The sequence below is a fragment of the Diabrotica undecimpunctata genome, chromosome 1 (genome assembly GCF_040954645.1).
Source record: "Diabrotica undecimpunctata isolate CICGRU chromosome 1, icDiaUnde3, whole genome shotgun sequence".
NCBI classification, from domain to species: Eukaryota; Metazoa; Arthropoda; class Insecta; order Coleoptera; family Chrysomelidae; genus Diabrotica; species Diabrotica undecimpunctata.
In genome coordinates this window covers 51,715,988-51,733,069 of record NC_092803.1, presented here as the reverse complement: position 1 = coordinate 51,733,069, position 17,082 = coordinate 51,715,988, and the positions used below count along the sequence as shown (strand labels likewise).

The 17,082-nt window shown below is 32.2% G+C and overlaps 1 protein-coding gene across 4 annotated transcripts in view; it reads left to right on the top strand.

The window, feature by feature from the left end:
- LOC140449314 (protein O-mannosyl-transferase TMTC1-like) overlaps nucleotides 1-13,688 on the top strand; it is a 1,384,234-nt gene extending 1,370,546 nt beyond the window's left edge. For all 4 annotated transcript variants that reach the window (XM_072542477.1, XM_072542470.1, XM_072542463.1 and 1 more), the window contains 3 exons: nucleotides 6,400-6,535; nucleotides 7,487-7,613; nucleotides 9,284-13,688. In XM_072542477.1, the coding sequence (XP_072398578.1) occupies nucleotides 6,400-6,535; nucleotides 7,487-7,613; nucleotides 9,284-9,451 (431 nt within the window). In that variant the 3' untranslated portion in view covers nucleotides 9,452-13,688. The remainder of the gene's footprint in view (nucleotides 1-6,399; nucleotides 6,536-7,486; nucleotides 7,614-9,283) is intronic.
- The last annotated feature ends 3,394 nt before the right edge of the window (nucleotides 13,689-17,082 follow it).

The window sequence follows — 17,082 nt, the reverse complement described above, 5'->3', positions numbered from 1 at the left end:
ACAATAACCTTGTTCATATGATTTCATCTTTCGCTGGTAAGGATCCTCAAGATACTGTAAGAAGATGGGATAGGAAAACAAAGACTTACATTGCGGTTCAACGGCCACAGGCTATTATTCAGTACAATCGGTTCATGGGTGGCGTAGATTTATCAGATAGAATGATTGCTCATTATCCACATGCCATCAAAAACAAGAAGTTCTATCTGAGAATTGTTTTTCATTTCATGAATGTTGCAATTATAAATGCTTGGTTGTTGTTCAGAGAAGCCAAATCGTCAAAAATATCTTTACTAGAATTTAAAGCATCTATTGCTTCAACTTTAATTGAGTTAAATGGAAATGCAAGAAAACGAGGAAGACCCTCATCCGAAAATTCTGCCCAAAAAAAGAAAACGACGTGTACAAAAGTTGCACCTGAAGTTCGCTTAAATGGATTGGGACATTATTCAATGAAAATGGACTACAAAAATCCACCAAGATGTCATGACAGAAATTGCAAACGCAGAACAAGATATAGATGCAAGTAGTCTCAGGAAAGTGTGTGCCCAGAGTGCATGGAATCGTTTCATCAATAGATCATCCGCCCATTGGCAACATATGTGTACGTTTTCATTTTTGACTTTTACAATGTCAAATTTGACAATATTTTTTTTTGCAATTTTTCATGTATCCGGATGTTAATAATTAAAATATAGAAAAATATTGGACTTTTTATTATTCAAAGAATTAATTCGTCCCTAAAGAGGTTAAAAGTATTTAAAATAGATACATATATTATAGTCTTATATAATTTTCAGTTTATAATTACATTAAAAACTGAAGGATAAAGTAAATAAATAGTTTTAGATTTCCTAAAGATTTATCATTGCAAAAAAATGGATTATAGCGATGCACCGTGCAAATTTTAAATCATCAAGAGTTCTAAAATTTACTCCCAGCATTTCAGGGCGGATTCATTTATTACTAGCGAATGGAGTTCAAAACAACAACTCAAAAAAGATGCTGCATTTTTTATTTTTCAAACCGTTTAATTAAGTTAAAACTAGAAATTTTTCAGTAAAACGAGAAACTGTCTCAGACAAAACAACAGGCTCTAACAGTGAAAATATAAATATAACAACGATGCATGCATGCATAGCATGGCTAATCATCTTGGAGTTGATTTATGTATTAATCTTAATAAAACATATATTTTCCATCCAGTCACAAATCAACCAATATATGTAATATTTGACCCTCTACATATGTTAATGTATTACTTGCTTTAATGTATTGCTTATTTGCAATATTTTGGGAGCTAATAAATTTTTTTTTGATGGTAATAATTAAAGCTCGGATTATAGGCAAAATGCCTTTTTTGCCTATTTTGCCTATTATAATTGTTTTTTGCACTTTTTGCCTTTTTTCGAAAATTCCGCCTATTTGTGCCTTTTTTAAAATTTGATGGTACTACCCATGATATTATTCTATTACTAAACCATTCTATAATAAAATTTTGGGTCAATAATAAAATATCAATGGTTTGTTTATATAACAGATTTCTAGGAAAATGTACCTGATCGAGACTTGAGGGTTAACTATTTGGAAATCCCTAAGCTTTATAAGTTTATTATCAATTGTACAGTCGGTTACTGTATCAGAGTTTAGTCACAAATTGCTATATCCTAGTTTAGTTTTGTTGCGTATACCGAAAAGCAAAGAACACGTTTTAAAACGTTTTAGACATTTGTGTGAAAAGATGACGTCTAAATTAAGGCTATGGATCGCACCTTATTCGGAACTTTCTCTAGAAGGAGATGGAGCATTTTGTAAACCATGCGGCAAATCGGTAAGTTTTATTTTTCTCTTTTTTTCTCATCTCACAACATAACTAAATTCTAAAGCGGTTTTAGAATTCTAATTATTTTTTTTTAAATTCTCAGATTTCAAGAAGAAAAAAGTAATTTATTGACCAGCATTGTGGAGCCCCACTTAATAAACGTAATTTGGAAAAATTAAATTCCTCTAAGTAAGCCCAAATATCTCTGCGGGATAGTTTAAGCAGTTCAAAAAAAAAGGAAGAAGACGCATTTAAATTTGATTTATGCCAGATATCCATATTTTCAAATCGTCTGATATACCAATATGCCTTAAAAGAAAAACGTTTAATCAGTGTGTTTTGCCAGTGTTAACTTACGGTGCGGAAACGTTGACCATGACAAGGAGAACAGTTCAAAAGATCCGTGTGTGTCAAAGGGCGATGGAGCGTGCTATGGTGGGCGTTTCACTACGAGACAAGATCCCAAATCTCCAGCTACGACAAAGAACAGGAGTGGCTGATGCAGTAGAGAGAGTAGCAACACAGAAATGGAACTGGGCAGGTCACGTGGCTCGAATGACAGATAATAGATGGACAAAGCGGATACTGGAATGGAGACCAAGAGATGATGCCTACCGAAGCAGAGGTCGTCCACCAACACGTTGGACTGACGATCTAAAACGTTGTCATAGGAATTGGATGCAAGAGGCACAAGACCGAAATAGATGGAAAATTATGAGGGAGATCTATGTCCAGCAGTGGATAAGAGAAGATTGAATGATGATATGCCAGATGATGATTGCATCCAACATTCCTCTATATAAAGTTAATAACCCTAGTTTTAAATGCTTTTTCGAAAAATATCTTAATAAATCCTTACCCGACGAGAGTACATTGAGAAAATATACTGTGGAAAAATGTTATGTGGAATGTATTTCAAAAATTAAGCGGGAGTTAGAGGGCAATTTTTTGTATATTATCGTGGATGAAACGACAGATGTATGCGGCAGGTATATAGCTAATTTAATGATTGGAATTTTGAACGAAAACTTTGCGAGAAAACATTATTTAGTTGCCGTTAAAGAATTGGAAAAAACAAACAATTTAACAATAAGTCGATTTATACAAGATAGTTTAACACACCTCTTTTTACCCAACGCTATACCAGTGAATAAAATAGTTTTAATGCTTTCAGATGCTGCGGCATATATGTTAAAAGCTGCTGTTAATTTAAAGATTTTTTATCCTAATTTAATTCATTGCACTTGTGTAGCCCACGGGGTAAATAGAATTGCTGAAGAAATAAGAAATCTGTTTCCGTTGGTAAATAGTTCTATAAATTTTATGAAAAAAGTTTTTGTAAAGGTTCCGTTGAGGGTGCAAATATATAAAGAAAGACTTCCCGGTGTCCCTTTGCCACCTAAACTAGTAATTACAAGGTGGGGAACCTGGTTTGAAGCAGTTTTTTTTACTTTGAACACTGCAATGAAATAGAATTAGTTATGTAAGAATTTGATGATGATATTTCCGAAGCCATTCGAGAAGCAAAAAAAATATTAAAAAATCCCAAATTGAAACAGGAACTCGCTTATATCAATGACAATTATAAATTAATAGTTACCACAATTACCTTATTAGAAAAACAAGAGATAAATTTATGTGAGTCAGCAAAATTAATAGATAATTTAAAGACGAAAATTAAGTCGGCACCTGGAAGTAACGGTCAATTTATTTAAAAAAAAAATGAAATATGTTTTCGACAAGAATGAAGGTTTTTTTGTTTTTATCTAATGTTGCTAAAGTTTTGAATGGGACATTTTCCGAGGAATTTCAAATTATGCCAGATTTATTATCCGCTCTGAAATATGCTCCAATTACATCTGTCGATGTCGAACGTTCGTTTTCAATGTACAAATTAATTTTAAGTGATCGAAGACATAGTTTTAAGACCGAAAATATTGAAAAACATTTAGTTGTTTCTATTAATGATAAAATTTTAAGTGGTTACAATGTTAAATTATTAATTTACAGTTATTTAGTTACTAGTTTATTTATACTAATGTTATGATTATGATGTGTAAATATACCTGCCTTAAGTTAATATTACGTTAATTCACTTTGTACAATAAATAACAAGTTATATTCCTTTATTGCCTATATTTTGCCTAAATGTTAATATTCCTTCCTTTTTTATTAAAAATCTATGCCTATATAGGCGCCTTTTTCTTCAATTTTTGTTGCCTATAAATCCGAGCTTTAGTAATAATATTGAACGACGTCCAATTTTTACCCAAAACGAGTCAACCCCTTAAATACAGCAACTCCCAAAATCAAACGGTAAAGCTTTCTTATCATTTATAACAATCTATGATAAATCAAATTGGCAAAATATTAGCCAATTAGAATATTAAGACCATCTTTAGATCAATTAATATGATCCTAGAAGGTTTAAGACCAGTTAAAGATCTAATACAACCATTGTCCACTCCAAGAATTTATCACATATTCTGTAGTTGTAATAAAAAATAAAATAATAGTGTAAATACTTCTTTAAGAAAACACTCTCAGGAAATGCCATTTTGATAAATGCAAAAAAAATCAATTGCTACAGACCAGAAAATATCCGTCAATCTGCATATCTTAATATGCAATGTTCAATAAATAACCAAGCAGAAATATTCGATACTTAAATAGGATAATTAAAATAAGCTAACTTTCTAGGAATTGGTACTTGAGGGTACTTGAGGGTAATAAGAGATTGAGGGTAATTTTACATGTAACGAATACAATAAATAAGATAAGATAAGTAATAGGGATTAAACTGGTTGGACTATTATTAGGAAGAAGAAGCAAAGTCATATTCAAAACAAAGATAAAACTAGCCAAAAGCATTGTTATTTATATTAGTCTATTCTGCGGTTACATGAGAAAAAAACATGTAACACAAAACAGAATCGAATTCAGAGCGAATCAACTCAACAGAAGGTTAGCTTTGCTTGGGCCTCTATGCAGTCTGCACCAAAATTTAATATCTGGACACACATATTGAGGATATACAATAGATAAATGATAATGAAGAAAAGAGTCTAAGACTACTTCGTAAAAAAGGAGCCTAACTGCAAAGACGAAATAAATCAAGTCAAATCTTAACTTGGGGACTGAGGCATGGTAGAGTACTCGAGGCTTAAGAGGAATTGCCTTGTAACAAGATATATTCTTCTGGGTTCCTGTCTACTGGACAGAACCTCCTACACTCGTAGACCTATGAGTTCACAACATTTTCAGCAGCTGTAAGTCTATAATATGTCTCAACAAAGTCGGGATTAATAATTGGGTGTATGAGAAGAACATTAGTAAGCGACAGGAGGTTATATCTAACGCCGTATCTTATTTGACAATGTTTGACACAGACATGTAGACAATTATTTTGTATCATAAACAAACAATTTTCGAGCATGCCCTCTTCTATTTCTTGAGCCCTTGTCAGGGCATGGCGACACTCTAAATATTCTTAGCTTGCTGCCTCTATTGGCTCTTGTTCCATATGGACGGCTTTTATGTAGGGATTTTCCGACCAGAGTCTTCATTTGGTTTGACCATCATGTTGGAGGTCTTCCTCGTGGTCTTCGGCCTTCCTTCTACTATAAATAGTTGCATAGTCTCCGTTCTTCTAGCTATGTGGCCGAAGTAATATAGGTATAAAAAGCATGTCTTTTATATAAAGCTCTTTTAAAATTGATAGATTGGTTCTATGTTTTGTCCAGGACACTCGTACAATTCCTTTATAGTCCCAAGTTCAAAAGCTTTAATCTTACTCCTATCAATTATTTTGAGAGTTAATGTTTCAGCAGCGTATTGAGCAATGGAAAAAATGAGGACACTAACTAACCTGAGCTTAGTGATCCTTATTATTGTTTGTTCTTTTCATATTTTAATTAATTTAGCTATATTAGCAGGGAGCTTAAGTATAGAAATCTGTCTACCACTTCAAAATTCTCAACGTAATGTATATGCAGTAGATTATTTGCTCTTTCTACGACCATTACTTTTATTTTTCCGGTATTAATCTAGTCCGAATTTTTCGCTTATCCGGCTTAGCCGTTCGCTGCTAGTATAAGTGTGTTATCTGCGTATCGCATATCATTGATTATTCTGTCTCCTATAGTGATTTCTTCATTATCCTGTTTTTGTCATACAGATTTTTTATTAGGTTAACTAGGTAGTTAGATAGTCTCATATTTTTCATTATACACCAGAGGGGATCCCATTTTACTGAATCGAAAGCCTTTGTGTAATCTACGAAACAGAGCAAGATTGGTATATTGTGTTTCCTCGCTTTTTCTATTATCTGTCTGGTGTCAATGACTATGTCCTATATATCCTAAAAATAATGTATCATCATTACAATACTGGCCACAAAAAACGATACTAAATAAAATTAAACTAATGCCCTTAGTCTATTTTAAGATACTCACACAAACAATAAAAAAGATATACCTTCCATTTTATAAAACATAACTACCATATTGTAAATATGTTAATTTTTATTTATTTATATACAACCTAGTTTTTTTTATGTTAATAAATCTATTTTTTAGGTAATTACCGAGAGGCGCTCTGGCACTATTGGCGATCTCTACAAATTTCTCCAACTCACCAAGAGGCAATACTAGGAGCAGCTAAGCTACTACAGAAGTTTGGACAAAAAGCTAGACTCTTTCAATTAATCACAAGGTAATATACTAAAAGTCAAAGAAATCCAAATTACTAACAAAAGATTTTATTAAAATTATATATGAATTTTTGTATAGACAATGTAAAGAAATGATTGATGAAAATTTTATTTTTATATTGATAAATGAGTTACATGTGCAGCTGAGTCGGTATATATCCGGCATATTGATGCGTTTAGGCATAAATCTGATAAAGTGGTCGATATGCTTTTTCTTTTATATTTAAATGGGAATAAGCCACAATTAAAGGTAAAAATACGTTTATTGACGTTTCAATTTCCACTTCTAAAATATCTACCTCACAGATACCTCTTACAACCTTCACATGCTCTCCAGGAACTCATATTTTATTAGTTGTTTAACACAGAATCTCTCAGAGAACTCTATATGTGCTTTCTCAATATTAATAAATACCATATATATAAGTGTTTGTTTTTTTTTTATTTGTATTTTTTCAATAACTACAATATAAAGAAAATTGCATCTGTGGTTGACCTGTCTTCTATAAATAATACAAACTTACTTTTGGCTATTTCGGTGTCTTTCGTATCCATCTTCCAATTACTCTTTGCCGCATTTTTTCTGATACAAAGATATTTTAGTGTAAAATACGTAGATGTTATATAAAAGATAAAATAACCATTTCGTCTAGTGGAACTTTACACATTGACCAGAAATGGAAATCTTATCCCATACCTGCATGTAGATTTCGGATATGCTTTAGTGCCTGCAGTTGACTCTATTTATACTAAGATCCAAAAGATAAAGCCCATTTTTCATCGTGATGATGGAAGTTTTTACTTTTTTTGTTTCTTATTTCTATCATAATTACATTGGACCACCTTGCTTGGTATATAAAGATTTTTGTGGATAAGTATAATATCAGCATATTCGTTTTTGATATCGAAATCTGCCTGGCAAAATTTTAAGATAAATATCTTGATATTTGTAGATGGCAAGTAATAAAAAGAAATGGTAAGAGTCAACTACCTCTAGGTCTTCATCTTTATTTACAAGGATGGCGCCTGAAAGGAGAATTGAGCCATAGAGCTAGAATATATGATGTTAATCGACCAACGGTAAGAATTTTTTTATATATACGATAAGTTGTACAGAATTTTGTTCTGTTTTACCTACCTTATTATTTTCTTTGTGGAGCTACCAGCCTACCAGGAATATTTCAGCCTAATAGAGGAATAACATTTGTGTAAAAGTAGTCCTTTCTGGTTTTCCTATGGCTAATCGAGTTAACTTTAATTCTAAATATTTTTTTTCCTCTTCTTCTGCTTCTTCCTCTTGATAAGCAATTCTGCTTGTTCATTGGCGCAATAATACCTCTTAGGAAGGATGTTACTCCATGTTTTGCGCGGTCGTCCGATACTTCTTCTGTCGATTGAGGACTTATCTCTTGCTATTTTGACACGAGTCTCTCCCATTCTCCTTCTATACTTTTCCATTCTTTTTTTCTATTTTGTGTCCATTTATTTATACACTGTATGTTTTATTTTCTTCTAATGTCTTTACTTCTTCTTCAATCTCTCAGCTTATTTCCTGTAATTCTTCTCAGTACTCTCATTTCTGCCGTTTCCAGTAGCCTTTGTGTTGTGGCTGTGTCGGGTCTTGTTTCTGAGGGATATGTCATAATTGGTCTTATAGTGGCTTTATAAATTTACCTCAGTGTTAATGTGTCTATTCGCCATATGGTGTTATTAAGGCATCCTGCCAGTCTATTTGATGTTTATACTTGATCTCTCACTTTTTTGTCCGTATCTTTATAGCTGGACAGTATAATTCCAAGGTATTTTATTTTCATTACTTGTTCAATACTATTGCCATCAATTTCTGTTTTACATCTGGTTGGTTCTTTGCTGATTACTATTGTTTTAGTTTTTTGAGATAAGATTGTCATATTAAATTCTTTTGCTCTTACGTTAAATCTGTGGACCAGTCTTGGCAGACTATCTTCATCTTGGGCTATAAATGTTGCATCGTCTGCGTTACAGAGTATTTTTATTTCTTTATTTCCCATTTTTTATCCTGTTCCTTTTGTAACGCTTTTAATGATTTCATCCATGATTAAATTAAAGAGAATAGGGCTCAATGAATCCCCTTGTCATATTCCGCTGCCTACTACTATCGGTTCTGTAAGTTTTCCATCTATTCTGACTTTTATTTTGTTGTTGTTTTGGTAGATGTTTTCGATAGCTTTTATAATATTTAATGGAATTTCTTTATTATACAAAAGATGGATTGCATCTTTGAATCTTACTTTGTCAAACGCTTTCTTTAAGTCAATTGGACAAGAACTGCTGCTCTATTATACTTTAGTGATTTCTCAGTAATTTGACCCTGTTGTTCAATTTTCTGATAAATAATTTTCTGACAAATAAAGTTTTTTGACATACCTGCGGATTAAAATGATTATTGTGAATATGAAATGTTATAATTTTATTTCGTAATTTAATTTTTACATTTTTTAACACCATAATTTTGAAAAAGGAGGTCTAAATTTGACTTTGTCATATTGAGACAATCTTGTTAGATTATAAAGTATCGTTGGTGGGTAAGAAGTATAAAACTGATCTCAGAACAATAAAAAACTCTTGCTTCTAATTGATCAAGCTGTCTTATTAAATGTTTATTAAACACTTAACTGATACCTGAAAATACTGCTGAATAATTATATGTTCATTAACAACTGTCTCTAATTGTGTTCTTTTATTTTCTAATGTTTAATTGTGTTTTTTAGAATACAACCAAAGACGCCCATTTAAATCGAACTGCTTCCCCACGCGCCTCTGTTCCGAAGACCAATAATCCCACTAAATCGGTAGGAAATAACAGATCCAGTTCAGAAGCGCCTAACACAGACTCTTTGAGACCATTAATGGTTCATCATTTTTCGGATAGTGTATAAAACGAAACAAGTTCAAGTGTTGATAGTAATAAGATATTACAAGAATGAAAGAGATAAGCGGTAATGTAAGATAATATCTAAATTATCAGTGTTTTAAACATAGATGTTTTAGGAAGGTGCTGTAAGCGGGGAGCTATACAACATCTTTTTAGGTACCTATTGGTAGTTTTAAAGATCAATAAAAAGGATTTTACAATGATTTAACAAAAATGGGAAAAGTCTAAATATAGCAATAAAAATTAAATTAAAAATGTATGACCACTGCTTTCTCATTTGAAATGAAGTCTTTAACAGGATAGGTCAAGAAGAAGATAAAATGACAAAAACGATAAAAAAGACTAAACTTAAATACTTGAAGCCTTTAATGAGAAGTGGTAGATACTCGATTCTGCAGTTAATACTAAACGAAAAGATAAAGGGAAGGACAGCAATCTTGTTGCTCCGATATCTTCGTCAATAGTCTGGCTTATCAGCAGATCAATAAAATTATTAAATGCCGCACAAGATCGAGAAACATATTAGCAAATTGTCAGTAAGTCTAGCAACGCCATTATCTGGATATATTACTGAAAAAAGAAGATGGCCACTGTTCCTTCCATCCACACATATTTTTTCTTATTATTTCTTTTAAGTATTTTATTAATTATTTCTTTTCATATTTTGTTTTAATTAACGTGTGTGTGAGTCTTGACGTACGTAACTAAATATATTGTGTATACGTTGCATTAATATTCTTAAGAGATAATTAAGAGAATATTCGAATATTGCACAGCCACACTAAGTAGGTATTCGAATAAACACCCTGGGAAAAACAATTGTGCAACCATAAACCCCCATGTGGTTCAACGCGGTCCTTCGATGAAATTCAATAATAGATGTACTAATAAAATATAATAGTTACATCTATTATATATTTTTTAAGGTCAATGTCAATGGTTAATGCTCTGTTATTTTTTATGCCAAAATAAGTTAAATACAAAAATAATAAATAATTTGAATATTGTCTGCGTATGTAAATTATATTTTACGGTACCTTTGATGATGAATAAATGCTTCCTTTTCTCTCTAGTGCGTTGGGTATAGAATTTCGTGACTGGACCGCGTTGTATCACACTAAAGGTGGATGGTTATACAAAACTGAAGTGTTTCTCGAGGGTATTGATACTAATACTGTGGCTGTGCAAATCGAATCGCCTCTAAATTTCTTACTTCATATATTAGGTCGCGTACGTAAAGACACACACACATACACATTAATTAAAACTAAATATGAAAAGTAATAGCTATTAAAATACTTAAAGAAAAAATATGAGTGGATGGCAGAACAGTCACTTCTTTAGAACCGATACAATGTAAATTGGAAGTTGAAGGTAAAGTAATAAAACAACCATGACTTTTACTTATCTTGTGATAGAGATCCGACTTAAATAATACGGAAGATAAAGTAAGACGCCAAGCCGCAAAAGCTAATGAAGTAGCAGATTGCTTAAACATCATACTAAGAAGACATGCTGTAAAGAAATAAACATCTTACTCTAGACATGAAAACTAAAGTGCAAAAGACAAAATACACTGCAAAAATAAGGACGGACACAAGTAGAACAAATAATGTAAACAGAGATGAAAATACTAAGAGCAATAACCAGCAAAAGTGTAAATGATAGAGAAAGAAGTGAAAACATTATAGAAAAGAGTACAAAATAATCTGGTTTACACATGGATACGAAAAACAAAAACTGAATGAAATAATCATATTGTAACCTTACTTGGCTGGAAGGATAGTGAGAATAATGAAGATGCCCAGAAGTTGGGTATAACTTGGAGTAGCATAAAAACTGAACCAAGGGGTCGTTTAGTCTTGGAACTAAAAGATAAAATAAGAATTCTAGATTGAAGTGTGTTCATCTTGCAAACCTCCATTCATGTGTTTTTAAGTACACAACAGCTAGCTTTGGGAGTTGGGTCTATAAATCTAGCATGGTGGATAATGAGATCTAAAAAAAATGAGAAAATAAAACATACTAACTGACATGTAAGTAAACAAAATTTGATATTAATAGAAAAAAAGGGACAAGGAAAACGCACTCTCACTCAAAATATATTATTATTTCCCAACAGAAAAAAGATTGTGAGAGAAATTAAACAATAGAAATTTGTAGCAACCAGTTGGTTTTAATTACTCGCTGTAACATAAATTTAGCTGGGCATAATCGGTTACATCTTACAAACAAATGTCCATCTCAAATTATTAAATCTGTTTAAATCTTTATCTAATAATGTTAAATATAAATTTCTCTGAATGGCCTGGTAATACTAGTAAAAACATTTGTGTTCAAGAGAATCTCATAAAAAAACTATTTAAAAAAATAGTATTATAATTTACTTTGGTCATTATCATATAATGATATGCAGTGATGAGAATTTACGCTTCTTATATTCTACATACAAGTATTAGTCATAAACAGTAAAAAGATAAAGATATACTTATAAACAAAACAAAGAACTGCACTATACTAAACATATACGAGAAAAAAAAAATTGAAAATAAAATTAGGTATATTTCCTTCATTTACCATCAGAATATATTCAGCATTTTGTTAGAATCTGTTTTGATAGGTCAGAATAACGTTAAAAAAACTTAAAACTAGAAAAAGATGAAACTAGTTGGCACTACTTTGACTATTTCTTATTTCGATTGTTGTTTAGCTGCTACAGATATCAATTTAAATTAGACTACTTTACTGTATACTTATTTAGCTGGTATTATCAGACATCTCTGATAAAAGTATTCCCAGCCGTTGCCTGCAAAGGACAAATACCGCGATCAACCAAACTTTCTCCCTCTGCTCCCTGACCAAAAGTGACGCCATCTAAAAAATTCAATCTCTACAAGAATGAATAGTCCAGTCTCAGAGAGTTGACCTCTAAAAATCATACGAACAAGCTGAATTTTGAAGAGAATATTAATTTTGGGACCCAAAAAAGTTTACCACTTTTACCCCGCTGGCCCGTGAAAAAATCGATTTACCCAGGATCTGTACGCCGTAGAAAAAAATGTTTCAAATAAAAATGTAGCTGAGATAATTTTAAATAAAAATGTTATAAGCATTTTTTGTGTAGTATGAAACGTTCTCTTAGAAACAACGCTTAAAGCGACCGTCGATTTTGCACGTCAGTTATGCGCGCGAAATCAATGTTCAATAAAATTTTATCAGCTGGACGGTAAAAATTCGATATCTTTTGATCCAAATGTTTTATCGACAAAAATCAAGATTCGTTTTAAAGGCAAAGAGTGCAGCTCTCGTATGCAGTTTGTGTATTTTGTCGAGAACAAACTCAGTTTTTATAAAGATGTTAAATAAATTAACGTGGCGCGATTTTTGCCATTTTTTACGATTCGCGTGATATCAATAAAATTGATCACTTTTATTGACCAGTTGTAGTAAACTTTTCATAATTAGAGATCAATCTTTAAAACTGATGACATAAAATTTCAATTTTGAGTTGTGGTAACAAATATGAGGCATTTGAAATATGAATAAAAAACGCAGAATTTAATGTTTTACATTACAAACGATCACACATCGCGGAAAATGCATTTAAGAAGACTGTTTTAGATGTAAATTATTGCAGTAGTTTTTTTTTCTTTTGAAAAACGTACTAGTGTAATTGAAAAAAAAAGTTTTAAATGTTTTAGATCGTTTGTGGTGTGAAAGTTTAAATCCAACGTTTTTTAAGTATATTTCAAATCACTCACATTTGTTGCTAAAACGCAAAACTAAAATTGCATGCCATAGCTTTTAAAGATTGGTCTCTAGTTATCAAAACTTCATGGTAACCAGTCAATGAAAGGGATAAATTGTATTGATCTCTTGAGAATCATTAAAAATCGCAAAAATCGCGTCACGTTTATTTATTTAACACCTGTATAAAATCTGAGTTTATTTGCGGCAAAATACAAAAACTGCGTACAAAAGACAAGCTCTTTACCTTTAAAATGCATCTTAAACTTTGTCGATAGGTCACTTGAGTCAAAAGATATCGAATTTTTACCGTCGAGCTGATACAAATTTTATTGAATATTGATTTCGAACGCGTAACTGACATCCATAATCGACAGTCGCTTCAAGCGTTGTTTCTAAGAAAACGATCCATTCTACACACAAAATGCTTATAAACATTTTTGTTTAGAATTATCTCAGCTATATTTTTTATTTAAAACATTTTTGTCTGTGGTGTGTACAGATTCTGTGGGGGGGGGTGAGGGGAGTAAAAGTAGTAAACTTTTTTGCGTCTTTTTTAGGGTCACAAAATTAATATTTCTGGAAAAATTCAGCTTGTTCGTATGATTTTTAGAGGTTCAGTGTCATTTTCATCTCTGACGACTGGAGTAGAATGGAATTTCACTAGGTGGATTTTATAGAATATTCTACTGAGGTGTGTTTAGTCTAAGAACTCAGTATTTATTTTAAAATTTCTACAGGTGGGACAGAGAAGAGACGAATTGAAGAGAGAGACAGTAAATAATTCATCTTGGAAGCGGCACTCAACAATTATTTAGTCTAATTTTTTAAAACGCAAAAAAGTAGAAAATATTTTCGATTTTTATGATTTACAGAGTGAAAAGAAAATTCTACAATATTGATAAAATAGAATAGTAAGAATATCTTAAGACAAATGACCAATAGGGTATAATTTTGTTTAGGTGAGGATAGGTTTCCTTCCTGGGGTGTGAGATGACCTACCGACATCCTATCATTAAGCTATTTAAGGTTAAACAAACACTACGCCTATTAGGATGAATGAAGATAATGAAGAAGACAGGAATAAAAGATTACATTAAAAAATACAGAGAAAAATGTGAGACATATAAATAATTTATTGATATGACAAGAATAGAGAAACAAGATTTCGATAAAGTAAAACATACTATAATTTTTTTAATAAACTACCATGTACTCTAAATATTTTGAAGAACAAAAGAAAAAACACTTTTTTTCCATACTTCCATCAAACTGGATAAAATCGATCGACTGAACTCTCTTTCTTTCTTGTAATTTAAAATTAAACGATTGTGATTAGTTTTGTAAAATAATTTACAGTATTAGTATCCAATAAGACACAAATGTAGTTTTAAAATCATCACAAGGTTTAGTTTCCGTATCGCATTAGCAAATTTACTATTTTGTACTCGATTTATAAACGTTTTAACATGAATTGCTGATGATTTATGGTTTTTAAGTATTTTAAAGTATAAAAGGCATAAATATTTTTATAAATTATTAAATAAACTAATATGCATTCACTATAAGTGAGTAAAGGGCGAATTTCAAATAGGTGTATTGTCTTAACTAATCGATAATAAATAATGAATATACATGTGGAGTCAAGTAGAGCATTAAATCATTAACGACAAATATTTTGCTACAGCTATCATAATATATTTAGTCTATTGAAATGTTTTTTAGGCCCCATTTCTCAGAAGCCGCAATTAAATTTTTTGATGTGTTGGGGGAGTAATTATTAGCTTTAGTTAGAGTAGTATTAGTTTGATGGGTCGCAGCTCTTGTCCCCCGATCGCCATCGTGGAAAAGGGGTGCAAAGAGGTTTCGCGCCTTATCTCGTTAACTAGTCATCTCACAGACAATCTTATAAGATATTATTTTTAGAAAATTAAATTGTCTACAACTAGCCGTAACTGGAACTCAAATAGATAAATGCAAAAACTAAAAATGTAGTTTTACCTAAAGCTTTAATTTACAATTTTCAATGTGTGTTTTTGAAAGTAGTATGTCTTGTTTTTGCTTGTTTGGGTGAAAAACGTGTTTCTTTATTCTACATTGCACTCAGTTTATTAGCGAGTAGCGTTTCGTCCTAATCGTCTAGATATTCTAGTAGTTCATTTTCGTGACACAAGGCCGCTTCGTGAGTCCCTCGTCCACCAGGAACAAGCTCCTCTTCGACTTCATCACTTTCCCTATTTTCTCCTCAAAATTTTCTTAGGATACCTTTATCCGTTAAATGCTCAAATCTCGGGTCGGTAGCGTCGCAGTCTAACCACTCTTGCAGGTTTGCTGCATCATAATTCCCGTTCCCAGTAACTGAGCTCATTAAACTTGTAAGGACAGGCAGTTCATTTTCATATTCTCCAACTGCTAGTTCGACACAATTTTCGATGCTGGGTAATAGTTTTTTCCATGACTTCACAATTGTTAAAGTCTTTACAGATTCCCACGCAGATACGATTTCGAAAATAAAGTCAAGAATAGTAAATGACTTCCAATGCTTTTTAAGTCATATTCTGTTTTAATTTTTAAGCGAAGTAACTTTGTTTTGTAGTTTCTCTTAATAGATGCATTGACGCCTTATTCCATAGGTTAAACTAACGCAGTCGTGTTTGGAGGCAAAAATTTGGCAAATATTTTTCTGTCAGCAGACTTATATTAAATTCTTTTAGGATGTAAGGGAACGTTGTCAATCAACAACATGCTTTTTGTGGAAAATTGTTTGCTTTTAAATGTTTTTTGACTTTTGCTACAAATTAGACTTTGAATCACGCTTAAAATATTTTTGTATCCATACACCCTTTCCTTTGCTTAAAGTAATCAACAGGTGTTTTTTTGCTCTAGTGCTCTTAAAATATCTAGTTTTTTTGTCTTGCCAAACACCGTCAACTTCAGTTTGTGACTTCCTGAAACGTTACTGCAAGACATAATCGAGATCCGTCCTTTGCTAGATTTCTGTCCCCCTGCTTTATCTTCAATAGCAAAAGCTAGCATCCGAGTTGGAAGGCATTTCCTTAAGAGGACAGATTCGTCTGCATTATAAATTTGTTCTGAGATTAGATCATTTGAAGAAAGAAACTCTTCGAACTCATTTTTAAATTCCTCAGCTCAATATTGTTCACCGCTGAGCTTTTCTTCATACAGTCCTGCTTAGAACGAGTTAACTAAACAGATGACGCACCAAAATCCCCTTTTAAGCACACCACGTCAAAAACTCTTTTGCTTTTACAGCAAATATTGGACCTGATATGGGTGTACCCAGGTTACGAATTTAGGCTATCCATTCTACCAACGCCATCTCAGTTGGTAAATTGGTACAATTGGTAAAGTACTACTTGAGAAAATCGATATCCTAAAAACATCAGGACTCGATAAGGATATAAGACTAATCTTAAATTTATATTTCCAACAAAAAGTAACAGTGCTATGCCAAAATGAACTGAATATGAAAAATATACTAATATACAGATGTTCTCATCAAAACAACTTCTTCTCTTCTTGATGTGCCAAACCATTACGAATGTTGGCGATCATCATGGCAATCTTTATCTTATCTGCAGCAGCGCGCAAAAGCTGCACAGATGTTGTATTGAACCAGATTCTGAGGTTCTTTAACCAAGATGTTCTTCTTCTTCCTGGACCTCGTTTTCCAAATATTTTTCCTTGCAGGATGGCTTGAAGGAGAGTATATCTGGATTCATTTCGCATAATATGTCCGAAGAACTGTAACTTTCGAGGTTTGATGGTGGTCAGTACTTCTCGATTCTTATTCATTCTTCTGAGGACCTCCTCATTTGTGACTCGGTCAGTCTACGGGATCTTAAGCATTCTCCGATATAGCCACAT